The 25,027-nt window shown below is 36.0% G+C and overlaps 2 protein-coding genes across 29 annotated transcripts in view; both read right to left on the bottom strand.

Moving 5' to 3' along the window:
- Positions 1-40: 40 nt before the first annotated feature.
- meltf (melanotransferrin) lies at positions 41-14,230 on the bottom strand. Of its 4 annotated transcripts, XM_048199811.1 has the most exons (17): positions 13,292-14,140; positions 12,967-13,121; positions 12,659-12,758; positions 12,194-12,379; positions 11,957-12,107; positions 11,787-11,854; positions 11,327-11,511; positions 11,027-11,189; positions 9,004-9,155; positions 8,732-8,828; positions 8,305-8,498; position 7,129; positions 5,869-6,022; positions 5,712-5,779; positions 4,761-4,948; positions 4,494-4,686; positions 41-1,598 (listed from the first exon to the last, which is right to left on the bottom strand). In XM_048199811.1, the coding sequence occupies exons 1-17, from the start codon at positions 13,338-13,340 to the stop codon at positions 1,531-1,533; spliced, it is 2,172 nt and encodes a 723-aa protein (XP_048055768.1). In that variant the 5' UTR covers positions 13,341-14,140; the 3' UTR covers positions 41-1,530. The 4 variants fall into 4 exon arrangements, 1 of the variants encoding a protein (XP_048055768.1); XR_007186158.1 differs by lacking the exons at positions 41-1,598; position 7,129 and adding an exon at positions 14,212-14,230 and having other exon boundaries at positions 4,546-4,686; positions 13,292-13,428; XR_007186157.1 differs by lacking the exons at positions 41-1,598; position 7,129 and having other exon boundaries at positions 4,546-4,686; positions 13,292-13,428; positions 13,528-13,596.
- Positions 14,231-14,545: 315 nt separating this feature from the next.
- The window catches only part of dlg1a (discs large MAGUK scaffold protein 1a), a 144,193-nt gene continuing 133,711 nt past the window's right edge, over positions 14,546-25,027 (bottom strand). For 23 of the 25 annotated variants that reach the window (XM_048199786.1, XM_048199787.1, XM_048199788.1 and 20 more), the window contains 7 exons: positions 22,116-22,157; positions 19,489-19,539; positions 19,235-19,336; positions 18,977-19,149; positions 18,734-18,843; positions 18,539-18,630; positions 14,546-16,304 (listed from right to left, as the gene is read on the bottom strand). In XM_048199786.1, the coding sequence (XP_048055743.1) occupies positions 16,198-16,304; positions 18,539-18,630; positions 18,734-18,843; positions 18,977-19,149; positions 19,235-19,336; positions 19,489-19,539; positions 22,116-22,157 (677 nt within the window). In that variant the 3' untranslated portion in view covers positions 14,546-16,197. The remainder of the gene's footprint in view (positions 16,305-18,538; positions 18,631-18,733; positions 18,844-18,976; positions 19,150-19,234; positions 19,337-19,488; positions 19,540-22,115; positions 22,158-25,027) is intronic. The other 2 variants (XM_048199793.1, XM_048199803.1) reach the window with 1 other exon arrangement.

Here is a 25,027-nt window from a genome sequence, read left to right as displayed (position 1 = left end):
TCACATAATGCAGGTCAAGGAAAATACAGTGACAACAAGCCACATTTTATGATGCTTGTTTATTTAAAATAAGAGACAGTATGTTGTAATACTTGAGCAGACGCACTGGCCTGGCAACTAAATATTAGTTATATCTCAATCATTTCATTAAGAAATCGCAACCAAGAAAAAGCAGGCTAAACATTAATGCAAGACATTCATGTGTCAGCACATATACACTGATATGGTATCTGAACAACATATAAAAATAAATCTCTCAAAGAAACACCAAATTACAAAGCAAAAAAGTAAATACTATATTGAAACAGTCATCAAAAGAACACACTGATGTGGAAAAGCAAGCTGAAGGGATGATCTATAAGATGTGAGAAATGATACAAAATCTGCTGAAGGTCCATCCTTTGTGATTTTTAGACAAAAGACTCTTGTTAAGCCACATTTGCTTGGAATTCAATTTTGCTGAATAGTATCCTTGGATATTTCTCTCACAGTGTAGGGGTTCACCTCACTCACATCATATGCATGTAATAATTTTTGGAATTTACAATCAGTTACTATCACAAAGAAAGGAAATTGTTTCAAAGCAAATTGTCACCTTACTAATATACAGTTTGAGAACATTGTTTAGTAAATGGAATTTAACATTTGCTTTGCAACAATACTAACTAAATGTTGAAACAAAAGGTTTGTAATGTTGCAACAGAACAGACTGAACAGGCACTGGAAAGATACATTTCTAGTCCAGATATGAAAGCGTTACTGAGTGTATCAGAATTCAACAACTTAGTGACTAATTACTAGATTGGTTAAACAATATTTTGGGGTTTATATGCATGAGCACAATATGCTGTTGATTTGGGAATGCAAAAGCAAGTGGAAAAAAAAAAAAAAAAAACACTGAAAACTCATTTTCTTCTGCTTTCAGTCTAGGGAGAATATGAGAGGAAAAGAACCTTTTCAATCCATTCAGTAGTAAAACTCCAAAACTCCAGTGCATGCTGCATTCAATGGCATGATAGTAGTTAAAAAAATCAAAGGAAAATGCTAGACACAGCATATTCCCTGATATGGCATGTGCCTTCAAGTAGTTCATAACGTAATAAAACGTCAATTTTAAAAGCTGCAATAAACATTGTGCAATAAATATGTAACAGGCAAAGCATATGCACTGATATGGCTATTGCCCTCAGTAATTTCGGAGTAGATTAATACAAATGGTCATAATAATCAATCAGCTTTGGTTTAAACTCTAGTTTAAAGAAAGACTTCAGCCAACTCTTTGTGGTTCCTAATTTAAGACGGTCCTCAAAATCTCCCCAGACCCACTCAGAAATCTTATCATCCGTACTGTGTACCATGTATCATTATAATCACAGATAAAATGCATTGCTATTGCTTAAGCATACTGTAGCTTTAGATTTGGCAGCTTGATTTGAACTTGAATCACCTATAGATATATTGGTACAGGTATGAAGGTCAGAGTCAAGAAGAGATGAAGTTGCCCAAACCCTGCTGTGGCTGGCAGACCTGCTACAAAGCCAACAGAGACACCAGGGAGCTCACAATGGACATCAGCAATAGTGAGGATGAGGAAAACACTGCAAAAAAAAAAAAAAAAGAGAAATCAATGCTCATACAGTGAAAGAGTTACTAGAAGAATCCAAGTATTATAAATTATTTCAATTTTATGCAAAAGAACACAAAAGTAGAACATCAAGAGTTTAACACATTATTTTAAGTTTTTGTACGTACAGCCCGTTTTCTCTTGAAATTAGTGTGTGTGTGTAGTATAGATCTCTTTAGTCATTACTGAATAATAATAATGATTATTATTATTCAATGTAAAAACATTATCATTAATGGGTTCTTTAACGTTCTTTGATGAAGAATCTTTATTTTTCTTTTATTTATTTTTATAGTCTATATTGTCTTGAATTATTATTATTATTGCATGTTAAAACAAAAATGTTTTAATATTATTAATTACTATTAATTACTATTACTTTCTTCTTTTTTTATTTATTCTTTAATGAAACATTAATATTATTATTTCCACTTCCTTTTTTATTTGTTTATTTATTTTATTTTTACATTTATGCATTTGACAGACACTTTTCCAAAGCGAGTTAAATTTCATTCAAGTTATACATTTTATCAGTTCATGCATTTCCTGGGAATCCAACCCATGTCCTTGATGTTGCTCTACTCAAACAGAATAGCACTGCACTTGTTTTGTTTCATTGATTCTTATTTTTTAAACAATGTATTTTACAGGGGTCATGAACTGAGAAATCAAATTTTCCTTGAGCTTATATATATATATCTCCTGTAAGCTTCAGAACTGAAAACTTCCTTGTTAGTCCAAAAACAGCTTTTAATGTTACCAAGCCCAGCGAAAGACTCATCCCAGAATGTGCCTATATATGATATAATAGATAGGTGAAAGACCACCTCTGCAGAAGAAAATCAACACCTACTTCACCATTGCAACTCTGGCCCCGCCTACTGGCATTAGTGAGATGAGGAAGAGAGAAGAGCACAGGATCACCCACTGGACTAAAAATAACACCTTCCAAAGGATCATAATTCTAGTAATGTGTTTTTTTTTATTTTCAACTGTGTGAATGTCTCAGTTGAGCATTATGTATTTTTTATGTGGTACATTTCACTGTGGATTCTTTGGTAAATCAAAATTGCGCAGGCTTTGCAAACAGATATTTACGATATGGACTCGAACATGTAAGTAACCGTGTTAACTCTACTGCCTGATCTGTGACCAGTGATTTCTGATTTGTAATGATTCATGTACAGTCAGATGTTCTTTGTCTATGTACCAGTAAATCAAATCAGTGATGACTTAAAGGTGCCATCGAACGTTTTTTTACAAGATGTAATATAAGTCTAAGGTGTCCCCTGAATGTGTCTGTGAAGTTTCAGCTCAAAATACCCCATAGATTTTTTTTAAATAATTTTTTTAACTGCCTATTTTGAGGCATCATTAGAAATGCGCCGATTCAGGCTGCGACCCCTTTAATTGCTCGTGCTCTCCGCCTCCTCCCGAGCTCTCGACTCTATCACTGCATAAACAAAGTTCACACAGAATGAGTTTGATAGTGCTCCGTGGCTAACGGCTAATGCTACACTGTTGGAGAGATTTATAAAGAATGAAGTTGTGTTTATGAATTATACAGACTGCAAGTGTTTAAAAATGAAAATAGTGACAGCTCGTCTCCGTGAAAAAAATAAAAAACGATGGTAACTTTAACCACATTTAACAGTACATTAACAACATGCTAACGAAACATTTAGAAAGACAATTTACAAATATCACTAAAAATATCATGATATCAATCATGTCAGTTATTATTGCTTCATCTGCCATTTTTCGCTATTGTTCTTGCTTGCTTACCTAGTCTGATGATTCATCTGTGCAAAGATCCAGATGTTAATACTGGCTGCCCTTGTCTAATGCCTTGAACATGGGCTGGCTTATGCAAATATTGGGGCGTACACCCCGACTGTTACGTAACAGTCTGTGTTATGTTGAGATTCGCCAGTTTTTCGGAGGTCTTTTAAACAAATCAAATTTACATAAGAAGGAGGAAACAATGGAGTTTGAGACTCACTGTATGTCATTTCCATGTACTGAACTCTTGTTATTCAACTATGCCGAGGTAAATTAAATTTTCAATTCGATGGCACCTTTAATGCTCAACTTCACATTGTTTCTCTTAGTAGGATGAAAATAATCTGTTTTTAAACTGATTAAATTATAAATAGAAAGAAATCAAAGAATGCTCCCTTTGCAATCGCTGGAGCTGTCAATCAAACAGTGCGAGTTTATCAGTGACTCAATAATCAACGAATCTCTTATTTATAGTGTGTTTGCACTGTTAGTTATGATGAAAGCATTTGTTAGCGTGCAGAAATCGAGTTGCAATTACGTGATCACTGCATTGATGTACTCAACATGTCTGTGATTGGCTACATTCTCATCATTGCAACCTTTCATGCCACAATCTAAATATAATTCCATGGATCGAAATATAATCAACACTTTACACGATTAGTTAACCTTGAGAGCTGTAATAGTAAAAAAACGTGCTAAAAATTTCCAAGAGAGTTAAACATGTAATACTTAGCTATTTCATAAGCAAAGATGTTAGCCAATCACAACAGTGGGCGTTTACATTGAAGTCTTACAGCAGACACGCCCCTTAAAACAGAGCGTTCAAATCAGAGGGCAGGAAAATTGCCTTTTATTTATAAATTATGACCATTTTTAATGTAAAAATCATTTTAACAGTTTAAGCGCACCACAGTAAACATTCTAAAACAATAAAACAATGCAGTTCATGACCCCTTTAATTAGATATTTTGTACATACAAACAAACAAGAGACTAGTAGAGAGTAATAGAATTAAAAATAAACAGTGAGAGAGAGAGACAAGATGATACAAAAAATATAGCCCTTATATGCAGATTGGCAGTACCTGTTGATGTGGCTGAACACTCCATGGCTATCACAGAATCCAGGTAGCTCTGGCCGAGCCACTCCTCATACGTCTTCTTCTCTCCCACACCAATTAAAGTGATAGTTGAGTCCTTGAATATCAGGTCGGATCCCTCATAAGCTTTGGAGTCAAACATCTTGAAGCCTGAGGTAGCACTGACTCCAAAGAAATTCTGAAAGTTGCAAACCAAAAAGTCACACCTCCATTTTCTTATTACCCTGAAAAATGACATTTGGTGTAAGCTACCTGGGCTTTGTCCAGAAGGCCAAAAATGACGTGGTGGTTGGTATCGGGTCTTATCATTACAGCGTGGGAAGGGACACGGGCCAGGTTGCACTTAGTGTACTGAGTGACTTCAGCACGAGACTCCTGAGAACAAAGCAGCTGAAATTCACGGGAATCCAAGTTTGCTGCCCAAGAATCGGTATTGTTTCCTGGAAAATAATAATTCTGACATGAGAGAACTACTAGATACTTTAACACACACAAAGTAATTGTCTGCTTGCTGTTACATAATTGAACTGTTCAGTTTATTTTCCTAAAACTCAGAAGAGAATGAGCATTTTCGAGCCATGGGTTCTCTCTGCAATTTCCATAGTAGTTTAATTTCTAAAAAGTAGTTTTCTTTTTTTTTTCTTCTTAGATTTCTCTCTTAAGTATTGTTAATCAGTGACCTTAAATCAAAAACTATTCTTATTAAACATATTATTATTATAAAAGTTAGTTCCAACCATTCACATTTTTAAAAATCAGGTGATGGCATATTTTTGTTTAATTAGCTAATGATTAGCATATTTAGTCTCTTTACTCATCATCATAATTATTATAATTAATATTATTTTTTATGTTTAAATAATTTAAAATTTATTATTAACAAACACATTTTATCTTTCTTTTTTAATTCTATACTTTTGTTTTTGCTATTGTACTTTTTTTTTAGTTTGGTTTTTATTCGTTTACTTTTTGTTATGCTTTCTTTTTTTTCTAAAATTCTTTATATTCTGACTTAAGTCGATTTTATTAAATGAAAGGTGCTATAGAAACTAAAATATTTTCTTATTATTATTATTATTAGCCTATGGCATAGCCAAATTAGCCTTCCGATTTGGACTAAAAATTGTTATCATGACTGAACAAGCTCTATAAAGACGTTTAAGGTTTTTGAACTAAAAGCAACAGAGAACTTTTGAGAGTTACCATCTGTGTTCTGAAATACAGTGGAATGTTTGACAAAGGCCACATCACCATGACCTGCAACGAGGCACCTGGGAAAACAAACAGAGACCATGTTAAAATGTTCAGTTGTCATGCAGTTTCATTAGCTCCAGATCTATTGTGCACTGGAGTGGGTTACCTGAAAGCCCCATCGTAACCGTCGTATAGGTCCTTGCCTTTTTCACACTTGTTCTGACCACTGGAGTCTCCAATGCACTGCTCACACAGATTACTAGGGAAACCTTTCTGATTGGCTCCAGGTACACAAGATGATGCAAAGAACTCCCCAGCAGCTAAAGGCAGATTCACACCCTCATCACACAGAATTTTTTGGTATTCATATAGCATAACAACATAACAACATATTCATATATAAACACAAAAATATAAACTGTAACAATTTGTGACTATGTGATTATTAATGACAATAAATTAACTGGCAGTGTTAATTTCATTGACGAATAATTTTCGTCAACAAAATTTTTTCACTGACTAAATGACTAAAATCTATTGACATTTTCACCAATGAATAAAAACGAGATGAAAATGTTAGGGTGGGACAATTTGGGAAGAGATCCAATCAGAACTGATATCCTGCATGGTAGATGCGCACATTTAAATTGTAGCGTGCTGATCTCCCCGGCGGGAAATAAGTTAGCATACACTTGCTGCATGTCTCATAAAAAACTTCTGGGAGAAAGAGAAGAGCAGACATATGGATAAATCTGTAAAAGATTTATCAGAAGATAAATCTGTAAAAGATTTACACAGAAAGCCGCCTCTCAGACAGTGCACGAGTACTAAACTGTGCTCTCTTTTGTGTCTTTATGCGCTTGAACGGACAAATACACACAAAATTGTGTCAAAATGTATGGAGTCAAATTAATGCCTTAAAGTTTTGCAAAACACAAAAAAGAATTGAGCAATAAAAAAATGTTTTGCAAACAAAAATAAAGAATTGCAAAGGAAAAATAAAGTATTGAGCGGAAAAAAATAAGTTTTGCAAACAAAAATAATAAATTGCAAAACAAAATAAAGCAAAAATCAAAATATAATCAATTACAAAAATCAATGACAGCTGTAATCCTATTTTATCTTTGCCACATATTTTTCATGCTCAAACCTACTAAATCATTTTCAACGCTCATTTTATTCTGCGTTTCAGTCAAGCGTGCGCTCACGATACCGGTTTTCTTTTGCGCTGCACTTTTCTGTGCGGATCTCTTTATGGCACTGGTTTGACATGGAGGTGGAGTCAAGAAACGGGGGCACGCCCCCGCAAAATGCATTGGAGGGGAACGTAATCGGCGACAGGTGAAATAATTCTTTGACATGGTTAAAAATAATGAATGGTTTGTTTTTGTTGGTTTGTTTAGCATATGTCGTCGCCGATTACGACCCTCTCCAATGCATTTCTTATAGTAATATGACCCGTTGCGCTCTGTCTCACTGCCTGTATCCACTTTTGTGTCCTTAAACATTTGTTTTTTGGGGTCGACAGCTTATAAAAACGTTATTTCTGGGTTTTTTAGCTTGTTAGCTGTACACCTTGTCACACAGCAGCTCTTAGGCATTTTTCTGTTTTTTGTAATGAGTCAGAAAAGACAAGAAGGCAGCCTCATGCAATACAAAGTCAATGGAGACGGTTGGATTGTTTTCCCCCCAGTGGGCGTGGTTTTCAGATTATAATAAATGCGCTCTGTCTCTATGCTTGATCTGTTCTGTTGCGATCTGCGTCTCCTGCCGATGACGCGTTTCGCGGGGACGTGCCCCCGTTTCTTGACTCCACCCCCACGTCAAACCAGTGCCATAAAGAGAACCGCACAGAAAAGTGCAGCGCAAAGGAAAACCGGTATCGTGAGCGTACGCTTGACTGAAACGCAGAATAAAATGAGCGTTGCAAATGATTTGGTAGGTTTGAGCATGAAAAATATGTGGCAAAGATAAAATAGGATTACAGCTGTCATTGATTTTTGTAATTGATTATATTTTTATTTTTGCACTACGTTATTTTATTTTGCAATTTATTATTTTTGCTTGCAAAACTTATTTTTTCTGCTCAATACTTTATTTTTCCTTTGCAATTCTTTATTTTTGTTTGCAAAACATTTTTTTATTGCTCAATTCTTTTTTTTTTGTTTTGCAAAACTTTATTTTTGTGCACAACTTAAAGGCATTAATTTGACTCCATAAAAATGTCCATTTTGGTGAGTACTCATGCCTTTCAAAGAACACAAATGTTTTGTGAGTGAATGCAAATTTTCTCGGGAACGAAAAACTTTTGTGAGACAATGTAAACCATTGAAATATATATCTTTCCTCCAATCGCATATATTGCATGAACAAACAATATCATTTTTTTTCTGTTAACTAACATTAACAAAGAATAATACTGTAAAAAAAAAATTGCTAACTGAAGGTTAAATTTAGCTAATGCATTACTTAGCGTTAACCTTATTATAAAGTGTTATCACAAAATTTTTCATTTACAAAATTAAAAATGCATTTTGAGTGAAACGCTTAACTGAAACATTTAACTGTGGTCTTAGACTTTGGGAGCCACTACATGTCCTACCTTGGGGCACTGGCATGACTGCGGTCTGATGATGCCTTTTTCTATTAGCAGACCCATGGGAATGTTCCAGCCTGCAGTCCTGCCATAACCTGTGTGACAAGAGCGCTTGCTCTTGAGGTCACTGAATCTCTGGATGTCTCTGTTGCTCTTCCTCAACACAGCCACGGCATAATAAATGCTTCCGTCAGTGTCTCCTAAGACAGAGAATCACAGTGGCTTGTGAAAATGAATCATCAGTTATGAATAAAACAGCTGATGTTTCATCAGGTGCTGCTGAAAATCTTTCCCAAACACAAAATAGTTACCCAGTGAGCACATTATAAAATGCTTACTTTTTACTATATTCAAGTAATTTAGTATAAAAAAAACATATGGAAGCGTATGAAGCTGGTTAAATCTAAGTACAATGACAGTGTATGTCACTAACCTGTGTAGCTCTCCCCAACGGCAGGTATCAAACCAAAACTCTTCCCCGCTGTGTAGATGTAGCCTCCATCAAGATTGATGGCATCAGCCTCCTTGTTCTGGAGAAAAAGAGTCTTATTCAAATAGAGCACAACTTGGAGAAAATGAGAGGGATTTTTAGTTTTAGAACTTGACTGTTGCACTATAACGCAGATGTTAATAAGAAAAATGTAGAAAAAAGTAAGTCTGGATAAGATGGTTTGGTATATAAATGACTGTTGATTATTGGCATACTTGTATTTTCTTCAAACAGTCCTCCACAGATGTGCCGTAGACACACTGAATATCAGGAATCAAATTTTTGCTTTTGAAAGCCACAGCCATGTCTGCGCATTTTTGCTGCTCTCCATAAGACAGGACACACCATCGGAGTTGAGAGGGGACATCTATTTAACACACAAACACCCATGACAGAGAAACAGATTTAAAGGATTAGTCCACTTTTAAATAAAAATTTCCTGATAATTTGCTCACCCCCATGCCATCCAAGATGTTCATGTCTTTCTTTCTTCAGTCGAAAAGAAATTAAAGGTGCCCTAGATTTAAAAATTGAATTTATCTTGGCATAGTTAAATAACAAGAGTTCAGTACATGGAAAAGACATACAGTGAGTCTCAAACTCCATTGTTTCCTCCTTTTTATATAAATCTCATTTGTTTAAAAGACCTTCGAAGGACAGGCGAATCTCAACATAACACAGACTGTTACGTAACAGTCGGGGTGTACGCTCCCAATATTTGCATATGCCAGCCCATGATCAATGCATTAGACAAGGGCAGGACGTCTGGATGAGCACAGCTGAATCATCAGACTAGATAAGCAAGCAAGAACAATAGCGAAAAATGGCAGATGGAGCAATAATAACTGACATGATCCATGATAACATGATATTTTTAGTGATATTTGTAAACTGTCTTTCTAAATGTTTCGTTAGCATGTTGCTAATGTACTGTTAAATGTGGTTAAAGTTACCATCGTTTATTACTGTATTCACGGAGACAAGACTGTCGTTATTTTCATTTTTTAAACACTTGCAGTCTGTATAATTCATAAACACAACTTCATTCTTTATAAATCTTTCCAACAGTGTAGCATTAGCCGTTAGCCACGGAGGACAGCCTCAAATTCATTCAGAATCAAATGTAAACAATACAACTATACAATACTCACATAATCCGGCGCATGCATGCAGTATGCATGACGAACACTTTGTAAAGATCCATTTTGAGGGTTATATTAGCTGTGTAAACTTTGTTTATGCACTGTTTAAGGCAAGCGTGAGCTCCGTGGGCGGAGAGCGCGCGATTTAAAGGGACCGCAACCCTGAATCGGCGCATTTCTAATTATGCCCCAAAATAGGCAGTTAAAAAAATGTATAAAAAAAAAAAATCTATGGGGTATTTTGAGCTGAAACTTCACAGACACATTCAGAGAACACCTTAGACTTATATTACATCTTGTAAAAAAACGTTCGATGGCACCTTTAAGGTTTTTGATCAAAACATTCCAGATTATTCTCCTTATAGTGGACTTCAGTGGCCTCCAGACGGTTGAAGGTCAAAACTACAGTTTCCGTGCAGCTTCAAAGGGCTTTAAACGATACCAGACAAGGAATAAGGGTCTTATCTAGCGAAACGATCGGTTTTCGAAAAAAATACAACTGTATATGCTTTCTAAACACAAATTATCATCTTGCACGTGCTTCCGCTTTCCGCATTCTTCAAAAAGCTTACGCTGTATGTCCTATGCCTTCCCTATTCTACTTACGGAAAAAAACTAAACTGGCGCCGTGTTCGTTCCATATGTTGAATAGGGAAGGCGTAGGACATACGGCGTAAGCTTTTTGAAGAATGCGGAAAGCAGAAGCACGTGCAAGACAATAATTTGTGTTTATAAAGCATATACAATTGTATTTTTTTCGAAAATGACCGATCGTTTCGCTAGATAAAACCCTTATTCCTCATCTGGTGTAATTTAAAGCCCTTTGAAGCTGCACCGAAACTGTAGTTTTGACCTTCAACCGTCTGGAGGCCATTGAAGTGCACTATAAGGAGAATAATCCTGGAATGTTTTCATTAAAAACCTTCATTTCTTTTCGACTGAAGAAAGAAAGACATGAACATCTTGGATGACATGGGGGTGAATAAATTATCAGGAACATTTCATTTAAAAGTGGACTAATCCTTTAAGCACAATATATTTAAGAAAGAAAACAGACCATTTTTTTATTGTTTGAGGAAGATGCGAAGATGCACACCTGACTTTGAGCAATCCATAGCTCTCAGTATGTGATAGTATCGGCCCATCCATTCGATATAGTTTTCATTTCCAGCTTGGATAAATGTGGTTGAAGCGTCGCTGAACAACAAGTTTTCCACACTAAAGTCTGCTGAGGAGAACACGGGGAACCCAGACTTTTGCTGAGGAGAAACACACACAAACATGATTAATTGAAACAGTAAGTTGCACAACAAAATAAACAATACATTTTGTATTTACTTGATTAGAAAATATCCAAATAAAGTTAAAATCCTTCAATATTACTAAAGGATCATACCAGTCCCTCCCGCAACATGTTGTAAACCACTGAACTGCTGATGTCAGGGTGGACAACAATCCCCCTCGATGGCACTCGAGCCAGATGGCATTTCTCATAATCACTGACTGGGCTGCGTGTGCCGTCCCGACACAGGAGCTGATAGTCCTCAGAGAGCAAGCCCTGGGCCCATGATTCCCCCTGACCTGAGAGACAAAAGATGTATTCACTTTATGTACAGATCATAATCTATCACTTATCAGAGCTATAAGTATACTGCATTAATGTTAACTAATGGGACCTTATTTAATATACATTAAGTGTACATTACAATATACATTAATTAAATGTTATTTTATTAATATTGTTAAATTACTTATATTAATATATTATTAATATAATCATACATGAATAATACATATATTTTTTAATCATTCTGAGGCCCCTTGGTTGAGAACCACTGACTAAACTAGACATTTACCATCAGTATTCTCAGCTACAGTGGTGTGCTTTACAAAGGCGACATCACCTGCATCCTCAACCAAGCACCTGTGAAGCCCAAAACCTCAGTTAATTAACTGACGCACTGAGAATATGTCTCATTATCAAAGCTCTAATTGCACCAGATTTCGGTGACAAAGAATATGGTACCTGAATGCTCCGTTATATGCGTAGTATTGCTCATTAGGGCTTGCTTCACACTTATAATTTCCAGTTTTATCTCCCACACAGAGCTGACACAGGGATGCAGGGTCGTCTTTAGCCCCCGGGATACAGCTGGCATCAAAGAAGTCAGCAACCCCTAAAAAGCCAAGATAAGATACTTTTCCATCTGAAAAAGTCAATCTGACCATTTTTGATGCGCTGCACCAAGAGTAAATGAAGTACCTTGAGGGATGTCACAGCCCATGGCAGACATCATTCCATTGTCAATCAAATACCCTAAAGGGATGTTCCAGCCAGCTGTGCGGTTCTTGCCAGTGTGACAAGACTTCTTCCCCTTCAGATTGTTGATGTTGATGGCTGAATTTGTCTTTTTAACCACAGCAACACCATAGTAAGTTATTCCTTTCCCTATGGCCATTAAGAAAGAAAAAAATATGGCTTTATGTTAGTCTACATTTTGTTGATCTAAAAGTTTTTTTTTTTTTTTTTAAGTTTAACATCAGTACTTGCATTATGATGTTCCTTTATTATATTTTAATTATAAGTAAGTAATCAAATTCAGATAGGCATAATCTGTTAATAATCAACCTAATGTTGCTGCTGTCAACAATTACGTCCTTAATCAATGTCTCTCCATTTCAACCAAGTTCAGTATTGCATAATCTGGTATCTTTAAGTTCATCATACCATCTGCTCCAGATTCTCCAGCTGCAATTTTGAAGCTGGCTTGCTTGCCAATGCTGTATATGTCTGCAACACTGGCTGAAAAGGCATCAACTTCTTTTTTCTGTTAAAAGCAATATTAATAACAATTGCAACTTAATTATTCAACAGGCTTTTACGTTGTTAAAAAAAAATTCAGTGTACTTCTGCAAATAAAATGAACAGACAAAACACTACACAAATTATTTGTCTGTTCAAAGACACTATCATTTGTCAAGTTTTTAAATTCTGTGATGTTACAAGCCTCCAGATAGATGGATAGATAGACTTACGGTGAGTTTTTGAGCACATTCTGCTTTAGATGAGGCGCGGACGCACTGCAGCGCTGGTCGAATTGAAGCACTGGTGAAGGCCTGAGCCATGGCTTTACATTTGGACTCCTCCGCCTCAGAAATAGTGCACCACCTTATAGTACTCTGCCCTGACACTACACAAAGTTATTCATAATATAATCATTATTATTTTCCCAAAAGGTTTTGATTTCCTTAATTTGCTCAGAATGCTGCTTACATATAGGCTATATAAATCTTAGCTATAATAACCACAGTGGGGGAAAATCATGTTTTTTCTTCATATTAAGTTTTAAATGTTTCTTACCATAATGCGTGAGCGCAAGCAGAACGCTTAGAAAAGCCCAGATGTCCATCTCTGTCTCGAGAGTGCGCAGATGTTAGTGTTACTGTAGCTTTATATCTGAGAGTCTGTTGCAAAGTCCAAAATACGACTCGACATACCTAGATGGGAAATGGTACCTTATCATAAAAGATATACCACTACGTGCAGTCAAATTCGAAATTTATAGACTATAATGTGACTAGACATGAGGACTCAACGACACGTCCAAGGCACGGGCGGAGGTCCAAGGTGCACACAGAGGGGTCTTTCATTCTTGGAAACTCCACCTTTTTCCATAAGAGAATGAAAAAGAGGCTCTGAATCAAGGGCAGAGTTATATGAACCCAGGTAAAATAACTTTAACCTTGAAAAAGAAAATGTTTTTTTCAAACGCGCAAATGACGGAAAACGTTTGGGTATTTTGTTCAAACTGAAGGCAAAATGTCTTTGGACACTTTCTGGTTGTCAACACGCAAAAAGGCAGGTTTGTTTGTTAAAATAATTTAATCTAATGTGTCCGAAATTGTCCATAACACTTTCTCGAGCAGGCTAACAAGTTAGGCTATATGAACAAAACAATCGACACTTCCTCAGTTTACTAAAGTGTTAATGTATCTGAGACTATGATTTTGGCTGACTTACAGCTTTTGCATCCGTTGTAATAACACATTTTACTGTCATAATAAAATATCACACCATTACACACACATATCAGTTCAGCTCCTGACTAGGGACATGGCAATAGTGAATTTTGATTGCTTAAATGTTTTACAACAGGAAGGAAACATGTTTAACGACGACATATATATAGCACAATAATACAAAATACAGCACAATTTATTGTGGCAGTGTTTTAACTGATATCCAAGACTTCTAGAATATTGTTTAAAGTGATAGTTCACCTAAAATGTAACTTCTGTCATCACTTCCTCTCCCTCATGTCGTTTCAAACCTGTATGACGTTCTTTCTTCTGTGGAACGCAAAAGTTGATATTTTGAAGAATGTTGGTAACCAAACCGTTTTGTTTACTATTGACTGGAGAGAGAGAGAGAGAGATTTCTCAAAATACTGTATCTTCTTTCATGTTCCAAGAAGAAAGAAAGGTGAACTAACGAATTTTTAGGTGAACTATCACTTTAAGAAAAACTCTTGCTTTCTAATACTTTTGGCAAACTAAGTGAATTACTTTATTTGTCTCTATGACTCCATGAAAAAGACACAATCAACACACCGTGTATGAGAAAAAAAGTTTTTATTAGCTGTTCTCCTCTTTGACAAATGGAATGAATCAAGTTGGCAGATTATGTACATAATCTAGTCATAAAAGTGTGTTAGAAAGCCATGAAGACAAGTTAGAGAAGCAATCTTTTAGAAAACAATCATCTCCGAGTAACTTAAGAATGAAAAGGGGATGCTGTCAGCGCGCCCCCTGGTGGAGAGTTAAAGGCTTGTGTTAGAGAGTGGCAAAGCAAATCTCTCTTATGGGCAATCGACAAGTTCACACACATGGAGGCAAGAATCTCCTAGCCTCTAACGTTACAGTTCATGCTAACTCTGACATTTTCACAATCCCAGGTGAAAACAGAAAGAGAAGCCCTATCCCCCGCTTCTCACTCAAATTTAACGTGTCAGACTATTGCTTTTAGAAATCATGCAAGTCACATGAAAAAGTAAACATGACATAACTACATAGGAGAGAGAGAGCTGAAGACTACAAACTGCCAACTTGAGTTTTTTCATATTGTTTGAGCAGATGCAAATGGAACACCACCATTCAGCCCGGGTGTCCTGCGAGTCAGTGTTTTTGCATAAAAACAAACCATAAACAACAAAAGTGATGGAGGTAAAAGTAAATGAAAATATATATATATATATTTATTTTTATATACATACACACATAATTATATGAGTGTATGTTTGACATTATAAAGAAAATAATTCCCATAGGTATAGAGTTTAATTAAAGCTCAATATAGACTTTTATTATAACAAAATAGGCAGTATACTGAGGGATTGAATATACATTACAATTTATACTCTCTTATTTGCATTGCTGTTTCTTGAAGTAAGAATATGTCATCACCTGGATTTGAAAGATAATCGTAAGCCGTTCCTTTCTTCACCCTCAACTATAAGCTACTCCCATATGCACCTTGATTAAAATGTACACAGATTGTTAAGACAAATAGACATTTAATATAAAAAGAAGAACTTTTGTGCCAAATGTTTTTGTCCTCTTTGTGCACTTGTGACAAAACTGATCAGCTGCGTAAAGTGAGTGGGCTGCTTGATTTTACAAGATAAACGAGAGAAAACAAAAGTAATATGACAGCTGCAGTTCACATAGCTCAAATGTGTCTGACAAAAACGTAAGAACATATGTTAACTGAAAAAGAATAATCCAAAACATGCTTTTAATGCAAAAACGTGCAAAGTGTTGCTTCATGTCTTTTCAGAGACAGACATGAAAGCTTTAACTTCTGATCATATTTGGGAAAAAAAGAACAAACCAAAATGTATATAATGCATTAACTCATTGGTTTTCCTTCGAGAAAGTCACCTCCCTTAAACATTAAGGAATCTGTACCGTATAATCTGTCCAGTAAGTCGCTGTTCAGGCATGTCTCCTCCCACCAGAGGATGAAATGCGGAAATTGGGATGCGAGTTCTAGACAGCAGTTTCAAAGAGAGGCATGAGAGAGAGAGAGGTGGCTGTAAGACCACCATGACCCCAAGCCTATCCAAAGAAAATGTGTTTCCTATGCTCAGGGGTCAGAAAGCCAATGTCAGCAGCAGGCCAGGTTAGTATAAAAAAGGAAAACAAAAAATACAAAAAAAAAAAAATAAAAGTTTAAAGAAGAATAAGGTTTATTTGTCTCCAGCCATCTCACAATTTCTCTTTGACTGGTACCCAGATGAACGGCCCAGACTGCTCCTCAATGATCTGCTTAACCTGGTTGTAGATCTCTTCTAATGTGTCCCCTTGTACAATGGCTGCAGGAAAGATAAGACGAACATCGATGAGTATGATACATCTCCTCATTAAACGGAAAAACAAGAAAGGAAATGTGAGTACAGGCGGCCCATAATGATTTGCCACTGATGCCAAATGCTGTCACTCCCGTTAGTAATTTTTTTTTTGTAATATTACAAAAATCAAATGCAAATAAATTTCCTAACAGCATCTTAGAATACTTTAAATTGTTGTATCATAAGCCTTACTATGTCTGTTTGTAAAATTATAATGCATATGACCATCTGCCGGAAGCTAGTTATTATAGTTTAAAAAGTTTCAAACATGGATATTTTTCTTACAAAAACTTATTAAAGGGTTAATTCACCCCAAAATTAAATTCATTCCACACCCGTAAGACCTTCGTTCATCTTCGGAACACAAATTAAGATATTTTTTTTAGTGAACTCAGTGCAGGCTTCCTTGTTTACGTCCGAATGCCAGCTCATTATTGGCCGGATCCTGTGTCAGCGTTCGGACCTAAGCAAGGAAGCCTGCACTGAGTTCACTACGCATGACAAGAGTTCAAATAGTTGAATAAAGTTGTTATTTTTGTTTTGTTTTTGCGCACAAAAAGTATTCTCATCGCTTCATAACATTAAAGTTGAACCACAGTAGTCACATTGACTATTTTAACCATGTTTTTAACTACCTTTCTGGACATCAAAAGGTGCAATGACGTTGCTGCCTATGTGTGTGGATCAGATACCCTTGGATTTCATCAAAAATATCTTAATTCGTGTTCCGAAGATGAACGAAGGTCTTACAGGTGTGGAATGACATGAGGATGAGTATTTAACGACAGAAATGTCATTTTTGGGTGAACTAACCCTTTAACCCCCTGGAGCTGATTACTTTTATGATGGATGGATGCACTTTTTTGGGCTTCAAAATCTCACTCCCCCTTCACTACCATTATAAAGCCAGGAAGAGTGAGAATAAAGACTATAGAATAACACAAGACACGTCACTCGTATTGTTTTGAATGGGGAAAAAGTGCAACATGCTATATGGCGGAATAAGTCCCGCCTTCTAAATAAGAGCCAATCGCTGATTGGTAAAGTCATCGCGTCACTGCAGCGGCCATTAGAAGCTCCGGTTCCTATAGAAACAGTCAGATGCTTAGGACTGTGCATGCACACTAGCTTGATCCAGCCTGAAAAATATTTTTTTTTTCATGATTCGAGCATTAAGAAACAACATTTATGAGACAGTTGTTGTCAGATTTCTTTGGTGATTTCAAATATGAAATTTAATTGAAAGCTTGGCAAACAGCTTGGGAGAATTTGATGTTTCCCCATTCAAAGAGATAGGAGCTGCACTTGCATGCCCAAAGGCATTTCAAAGATGGCCGCTGAGTGAAATGACTTGTCTTAAAGATGCTAAAGAGGATGTTTTGTTTTATACATTTTTGCAATATTACTTGAAACTGTCTTTACTAACTGATAAAAGACTATTTATTGGGTGCACTGAAAGTAATAATATTAATATACATCATCTGTGCACGAGGTAGGGCCTTAAAAACATCAGCCAATCGTTTACGCGATCATCGCGTAAACGATTGGCCCTCTGGCTTGTCAATCACTGCCGTGACGTTCCTTGTGAGAGACGTGCGCGGATTGGCCCTCTGGCTTGTCAATCACTGCCATGACGTTCCTTGTGAGAGACGAGCGCGGCTGCGCACTCCAGTAACTTTCCACACTCCACAGGCGCCGCATGCAATGTTTTTGTCAGGAGACAGGAGTAACAACTGCAGATTATGAGTTACCTGGGGTGAGTCCGACATAATGAATCCACTAACACAACACAGGGAATGCCGGTGGTAAACACTCGTGTTCCAATACTCGTGCACGAGTTTTGGGAGGCGTTCCCTTGAAATGAGCTGTGAAGGAGGGGGGTTGTTCTTACGCATGCGCTCATTTCAAAAACTCAGTAATAAGTCTTTGGTTTCTCAGTCGACGAAAAGATCCTCTTTAGCACCTTTAAAGGGACTTTGGTGAGAATATTATTACTCCGATTGTGTTTGTCTGAAAGAAGATGGTCATATGGTGTATATTTAACCAGTGGCGAATTAGTCTTCCGGGTTTTGACGTCACTCCATTGTAGAGTGTGCTTGTTGCAGGACAGGTAAGGTAAGATATCTATAGATGAAAATGACTAAGTAGAAAGGTCAGAATTGATTGGAATATGGGTAAGTTTACTCTACTGTTCTCACCGGTGAAGTGCTCTAGGAATTCCTGCTCCAGTTTCATGGCTCTGTCATAAGTCTTCCTGCCTTGCTCTTCCATCAATCTCTTATTCATCTCTCTGAGGAGGACACAGAGGACCTGTTACTAATGCCAATCAGTCAAAAATGACCAAGCTTTAGCATTTATTGTGTGTTTGAAGATCCTTTGATACAACAACGTACAAAATATTCTCCACTGATTTTGGTTTCACGAACACCGCAATGGGGTAGAGCTGTGCTAACTGGAGTCGTTTGATGGCATTGCCTGAGACATCCAGGATGCAGTGTTTGCCCTTAAAAAACAATGAATAAAAGATTGTCACATGAAAAATGAAAAAACTGCTCCATGATGCAAATCTAAAGGGCATCACGAAACTCTCTGCCATAAATTTCTTTATTACTTCCTAACAAGTTGAACTCATTCACCTTTTCTGCAACCTCTCGCACTGACTGCACACTTGTCCCGTAGAGGTGGTTGTTATATTGGCCGGCCTCAATGAACTTGTGATCCTGAATGTCTTTTTCCATTTGCTCCCGTGAGACAACAAAATGGTAGTCTCTGCCATCAACCTCATAGTCTCGCTTTGGTCTAGTCGTGTCTGGTCAAAGAACAGTAATGACCATTTAAACAATGCAGATGATATATGAAATATTGCAAAAGAAATAATAAAACGGTGTACTCACGAGGAACACATGACCCAAACTTGTCTGGAAACTCTGAGATTAGATCATCGTTGATCCGGTCTTTCATGGGTCCAAGGATAATAACTGGACGTGTATAACTCACTGTAAACCACAATAACAATAAGTCTTATTGTTAGTTCTTACTGGTAGTTTAATTCATCAGTCAAGCAGAGTTGCACAATGACACCTAGTTAGATGGAGTAATAACTAATGTGCCATAATAAAAAAAAAAAAGCTTGCAAAAAGACACTCACCTTCCTGTTGCGTGACTGTCTCATAAGAGAGGACATAATCTTCCTGTCCACCTAGTAAAGACAGAAATACTGATATGAGTTCAAAAATCTTGTGTAATTAAACACTTAGAGAGTATAATAAACCAACATGCATGTGCTGTATAGCCTCAGCTAAACTCCTCAAAACCTTACTGTTACAAACTGTTTAAACTTGCCTGAACTTCTGATTGAGAGGATTTTGACAAGCATTAGAGATGTGTTTTCAAGAGTGGAACTATTTTTATCTTTTTAGATAGGTCTTAAAACCCCACGCTCATACCGTAACTTCTCAGAGAGGACTGTAGCCTGCTGTCTAACAGCTAAAGTACATTAGTTAACTAATTATTCAGCATGCTAAATAATGTATACTGACATTGAAATTTTTGGGGCGAGTAAGATTTAAAAAAAGTTTTATTCAGCAAGGACGCATTCAACTGATCAAAAGTGACCAAAGTCTAACACACACACAATATATACAGTACAGTCCAAAAGTTTGGAACCACTAAGATTTTTAATGTTTTTAAAAGAAGTTTCGTCTGCTCACCAAGGCTACATTTATTTAATTAAAAATACAGTAAAAAACAGTAATATTGTGAAATATTATTACAATTTAAAATAACTGTGTACTATTTAAATATATTTGACAAAGTAATTTATTCCTGTGATGCAAAGCTGAATTTTCAGCATCGTTACTCCAGTCTTCAGTGTCACATGATCCTTCAGAAATCATTCTAATATGCTGATTTGCTGCTCAATAAACATTTATGATTATTTTCAATGTTGAAAACAGTTGTGTACTTTTTTTTTTTTCAGGATTCCTTGATGAATAGAAAGTTCAAAAGAACAGCATTTATCTGAAATACAAAGCTTCTGTAGCATTATACACTAAAGTTTGGGGTCAGTAAGAATTTTTATTTTTATTTTTTTGAAAAGAAATTAAAGAAATGAATACTTTTATTCAGCAAGGATGCATTAAATCAATCAAAAGTGGCAGTAAAGACATTTATAATGTTACAAAAGATTAGATTTCAGATAAACACTGTTCTTTTGAACTTTCTATTCATCAAATAATCCTGAAAAAAAATATTGTACACAAATATTTTGTACAATTGTACACATTAAATGTTTCTTGAGCAGCAGATCAGCATATTAGAATGATTTCTGAAGGATCATGTGACACTGAAGACTGGAGTTATGATGCTGAAAATTCAGCTTTGCCATCACAGGAATAAATTACTTTGTGAAATATATTCAAATAGAAAACAGTTATTTTAAATTGTAATAATATTTCACAATAGTACTGTTTTTTACTGTATTTTTAATTAAATAAATGTAGCCTTGGTGAGCAGACGAAACTTCTTTTAAAAACATAAAAAATCTTAGTGGTTCCAAACTTTTGGACTGTACTGTATATATATTTTCAAATAAATGCAGTTCTTTTGAACTTTCTATAATTAATTTCTAAAATATTAAGTAGCACAACTGTTTTCAACATTGATAATAATAAAAAATGTGTTTTGAGCACCAAATCAGCATGTTAGAATGATTTCTGAAGGATCATGTGATGTAAAGTAGTGGCTACTGAAAAGTCAGCTTTGCCATCACATGAATTAATTACATGTAAAATGTAATGATATTCCACAAAATTACTGATTTTACTAAAAATTTGATCAAATAAATGCAGCCATGGTGAGCATAAGAGACTTCTTTCAAAAACAATAAAAAAAATTATACTGACCTCAAACTTTTAGGCAATAGCGTATAAGTTGTTAAACAGGTTAAAAGAATGCTGCAATAAATAAATAACCTCACTAATTAAGTTGTTGGATGACTAGTCAACCACTTGTATATGAAGATTCAAATGTAATTGAAATCTGATGTTGAGTGTTTAAACATATTTTTCTTCTGTATTCTTTACTGCTCATTTACATTTCAAATATATTACTTGATCACCCTATGAAAGCAGCTTACATGCCTTTGTCATGAACAGTAGTCTCTAATTTTCAGTCACTGTTTAGATGAGATATATTTGAGAGCCGTGTAGCATTAAATAAAAGTTCAAGAGGTTTTTCAGACCACTCGATGTGAATGACAGGCCATGATTTACAAAACTGCTGAAAGACACAGGCTTGTTCAAATGACTGTGACATGTTATTTGAAGGTACAGTAATATTTCAGGCCATAATACGCTGTGTCCCTGGTATGATCACTAAGGCAAGGTACACAGATAACCAGCACCTGTTTTATCACTTGAAACTCTCATCAAAGGCAAATCATGCAATGAACTGTAAAGCATGGTAAAGTAAGCTTCTGTCGTTAAATCAATAGTGTGTTTAGATTATCTTATCACATTTTTAACACTTTTAATGTTCTGTTCTGGAAATTTTAAATATTTCTTTCTTTGAAATATTAAACTGTTTTTATGCAAAATCCTGACTCTGATGTTTGTCTTGAATAGTACACATCTTACAACTGAGTGAGTGTGTGTGTGTGTGTGTATAACAAAGGGAGCTTAGAGAACAAAAGGAATTAAACACTCAAACTCAGGAAGTTTAAAGGGATGAATTCAATTAAAACATGAAAGGAAATAAAAGGGAACACACACTTACGGTAACTACTTTCACTATCGCTGGCGTTAGATGTTACATGCTCTGAAACCATAAAAAGGGAAAATAAACACCAGAGACACAAGCCTTGCAGGAATACGCCAGCAGATGGCAGTGTTAAGAACCTGAACAGGACATGTGAGGCTTTGAAGCTAATCCCATTTCTCATAAAACCGGTTCCACTAAATGAATTTGGTAGTTTTAGCTGTATAAAAAAAATCAAATCATTGAACAGCCTCTGAATACACACAAGAAAGTCTCAGGGGGTCTTAACACAGTCATGGTGCACTGAGCATTAATGGATGGAGGGGCTCCACTCCACCACCTAAAAGTTTATCGATGTAGAAGTCTAAGAAAGGACAGAAATACTATAAAAACATCCAGAAGACATGATGGAAGATTGTAAATAACCTTTTCACATCAACCTTGCTGATCCTAACCCCTCATGTTCTGTTGTGACTGTTTTTACAGTACTGTTCAAAAGTTTGGGATTTTTATTTTTTGAAAGAAATGAATACTTATTCAGCAAGGATGCATTAAATTGGTCAAAAGTGACAGTAATGACATTTAAGTTGGAAAATATTTCTATTGCAAATAAATGTAGTTCTTTTGAACTTTCTATTCATCAAAGAATTCCTGAAATGTGTAAATCTATAAATGTAATGTTTCCAACATATTAATAATAAGAAATGTTTCTTGAGCAGCAATTAGAATGATATTATTGATTATAAATTATTAAATATTGATTTCTGAAAGATCATGTGACACTGAAGATTGCAGTAATGACTGCTAAAAACTAAGCTTTGCCATCACAGGAATAAATACATTTTTTTTTATATTGTTTTAAACAGTTATTTTAAATTGTAATAATATTTTGCAATATTACCGTTTTCACTTTTCAATCAAATTCATGCAGCCTTAGTGAGCATAGATACTTCTTTCAAAACATGAAAGAAATGACCCAGATAATTTACGAAAAACACATTAGTATACAGTATAGTATATAGTAGTATATAGTAACTCAGTATACCTGAGTTGAGTATTTATCAAGTTAAAAGTTTGCTTATAATCAGTTCCTATTAGATTAAAACAGGTTACTGTATCATCCTGACTAAAATGCTAAAATGGCATTGAGGTCTCTCAGACCTCAAACAGAACATGAGGGTTAAATAACTTCTGACTACAACATTATTTGCATTTGACACATTTGTCCCTAAAAGTACATCTGTGCACATAACTTCCCAAAGCAGAATCATGGCGGTAACTACATTTTTACATATTCTGATGAAAATGTGAGTGGTGCCTGCAGGTGCAAAACTCGTTGCTCAAACACTAGGTTGTTGCAGTCAGTTTCCAAGGTATTGCTAAGCACTGCTTACTGGCAAGGCAAAAGATCCCACCCCCAAGCCCTGTTTCCCCAAGATAGATGCATAGATAGATAGGGCTGCAAGACCAAACATTTGTGATTATTTTGCCATATATTGCAATTGCGATTTGATTTGAAAAATGACATTAACACTACAAGTGTTAATGTCAATACAAAATTTCGATGTCTTAAATTCTTTACTTTCAAACATTCAAACCCTGAAGATTTTACATTGGGGGAATATTTGTGAAATTCTATAGACTCCTATCCACAAAAATGTTGAAAATTATGCAAATGTGAATTTAAAGTGAACCTAACACACACTGTGTTCCTAAATGCATGTTAAACTCTCGGCACATGCAGCGATGGAGTTCATGAGAAGCAGCATTTACTGTGAACAAAGTCACTCTGAAAACACAGTTAGGCCTATATAAGCTGCAGTAAATACGCTGTAAATGAACACAGTGCTGATCTTCACTCTGAAACATATCTAATAAGATATATCGCTATTTAAGTTTTAGTTTGATTATCTGTGCAGCCCTATTTGTTTATTTTAACGTTACATTAAATTTTTCAACTCACGAACCCCCTACAGTTTCCTCATAAACCTCCGTTTAGGAAGGTAAACCGAAGTATGAGCCAAATTAAGCACAACTAATTAATGAAAGCATTTATAATGCAGATGTTAAGTGGAGTAGAATTGACTTGTCTTACATTGTGGTTAGGGCATAATGGACAACAAAGGACCTGAACATAGCGCTGATCTGCAAACTTTGGGCCAGATTTACTAAACAGGGTAAATTAGCATGAGACTGCAACCCCATAAAAGCACCGATGGGAGTAGAAAGTTGTGCATGTGATATTCTGACAATGCGCAAATTAAAGAACACAGATGCGGCAGCTCATTTCCATTATGACAAATGCAATCTACCAAGGGTAGCAATAAACTATTCCTCTAGCATTCTAAATAAAAACACAAATGGAGAAAATTCTCTCCCTTCTACCACGCACCTCTCTCAGTTCTCTGCGCTGCCTCCAACTATAGCAGCAACTATCGCAGCATGTCAAACGCAAAATGGGTTAAAGGGTTGGTTCACCCAAAAATGAAATTTCTGTCATTAATTACTCACCCTCACGTCGTCCCAAACCCGTAAGACCTTCGTTCATCTTCGGAACACAAATTACAATATTTTTGATGAAATCCGAGGGTTTCTGAACCACACATAGGCAGCAACGTCATTTGAACTGTTGTCAAATGCAGTTGACGTAGTGAACGCAGTGCAGCGCCTCCGTGTTCTATGTCAGAACGCTGACTCATTATTGGCCGGCTCCTGCATCAGCATCACACACATGCGTCGTGCTGCTCACGTGTACAGCGTCGGCCAATACTGAGCTGGCGTTCAGACATAAACAAGGAAGCGCTGCACTGCGTTCACTACGTCAACTACGCATGACAACAGTTCAAATTGTTAAATAAAGTCATTATTTTAGTTTTGTTTTTGAGCACAAAAAGTATTCTCATCGCTTCATAACATTAAGGTTGAACCAC

The sequence above is a fragment of the Megalobrama amblycephala genome, linkage group LG8, assembly GCF_018812025.1.
Source record: "Megalobrama amblycephala isolate DHTTF-2021 linkage group LG8, ASM1881202v1, whole genome shotgun sequence".
NCBI lineage: Eukaryota > Metazoa > Chordata > Actinopteri > Cypriniformes > Xenocyprididae > Megalobrama > Megalobrama amblycephala.
The sequence above is the reverse complement of the archived record's forward strand: the minus strand, read 5'-3'. Positions and strand labels throughout refer to the sequence as shown.

Excerpts from the sequence above, each read along its gene's own strand:
- meltf (XM_048199811.1), bottom strand. The coding sequence starts at position 13,340 with ATGGACATCTGGGCTTTTCTAAGCGTTCTGCTTGCGCTCACGCATTAT. Across the intron at positions 8,829-9,003 it reads ACTGTTTGAAGAAAATACAA|AACAAGGAGGCTGATGCCAT; the intron begins GTATGCCAATAA and ends CTTTTTCTCCAG. Across the intron at positions 5,780-5,868 it reads GGTTACGATGGGGCTTTCAG|GTGCCTCGTTGCAGGTCATG; the intron begins GTAACCCACTCC and ends TTGTTTTCCCAG.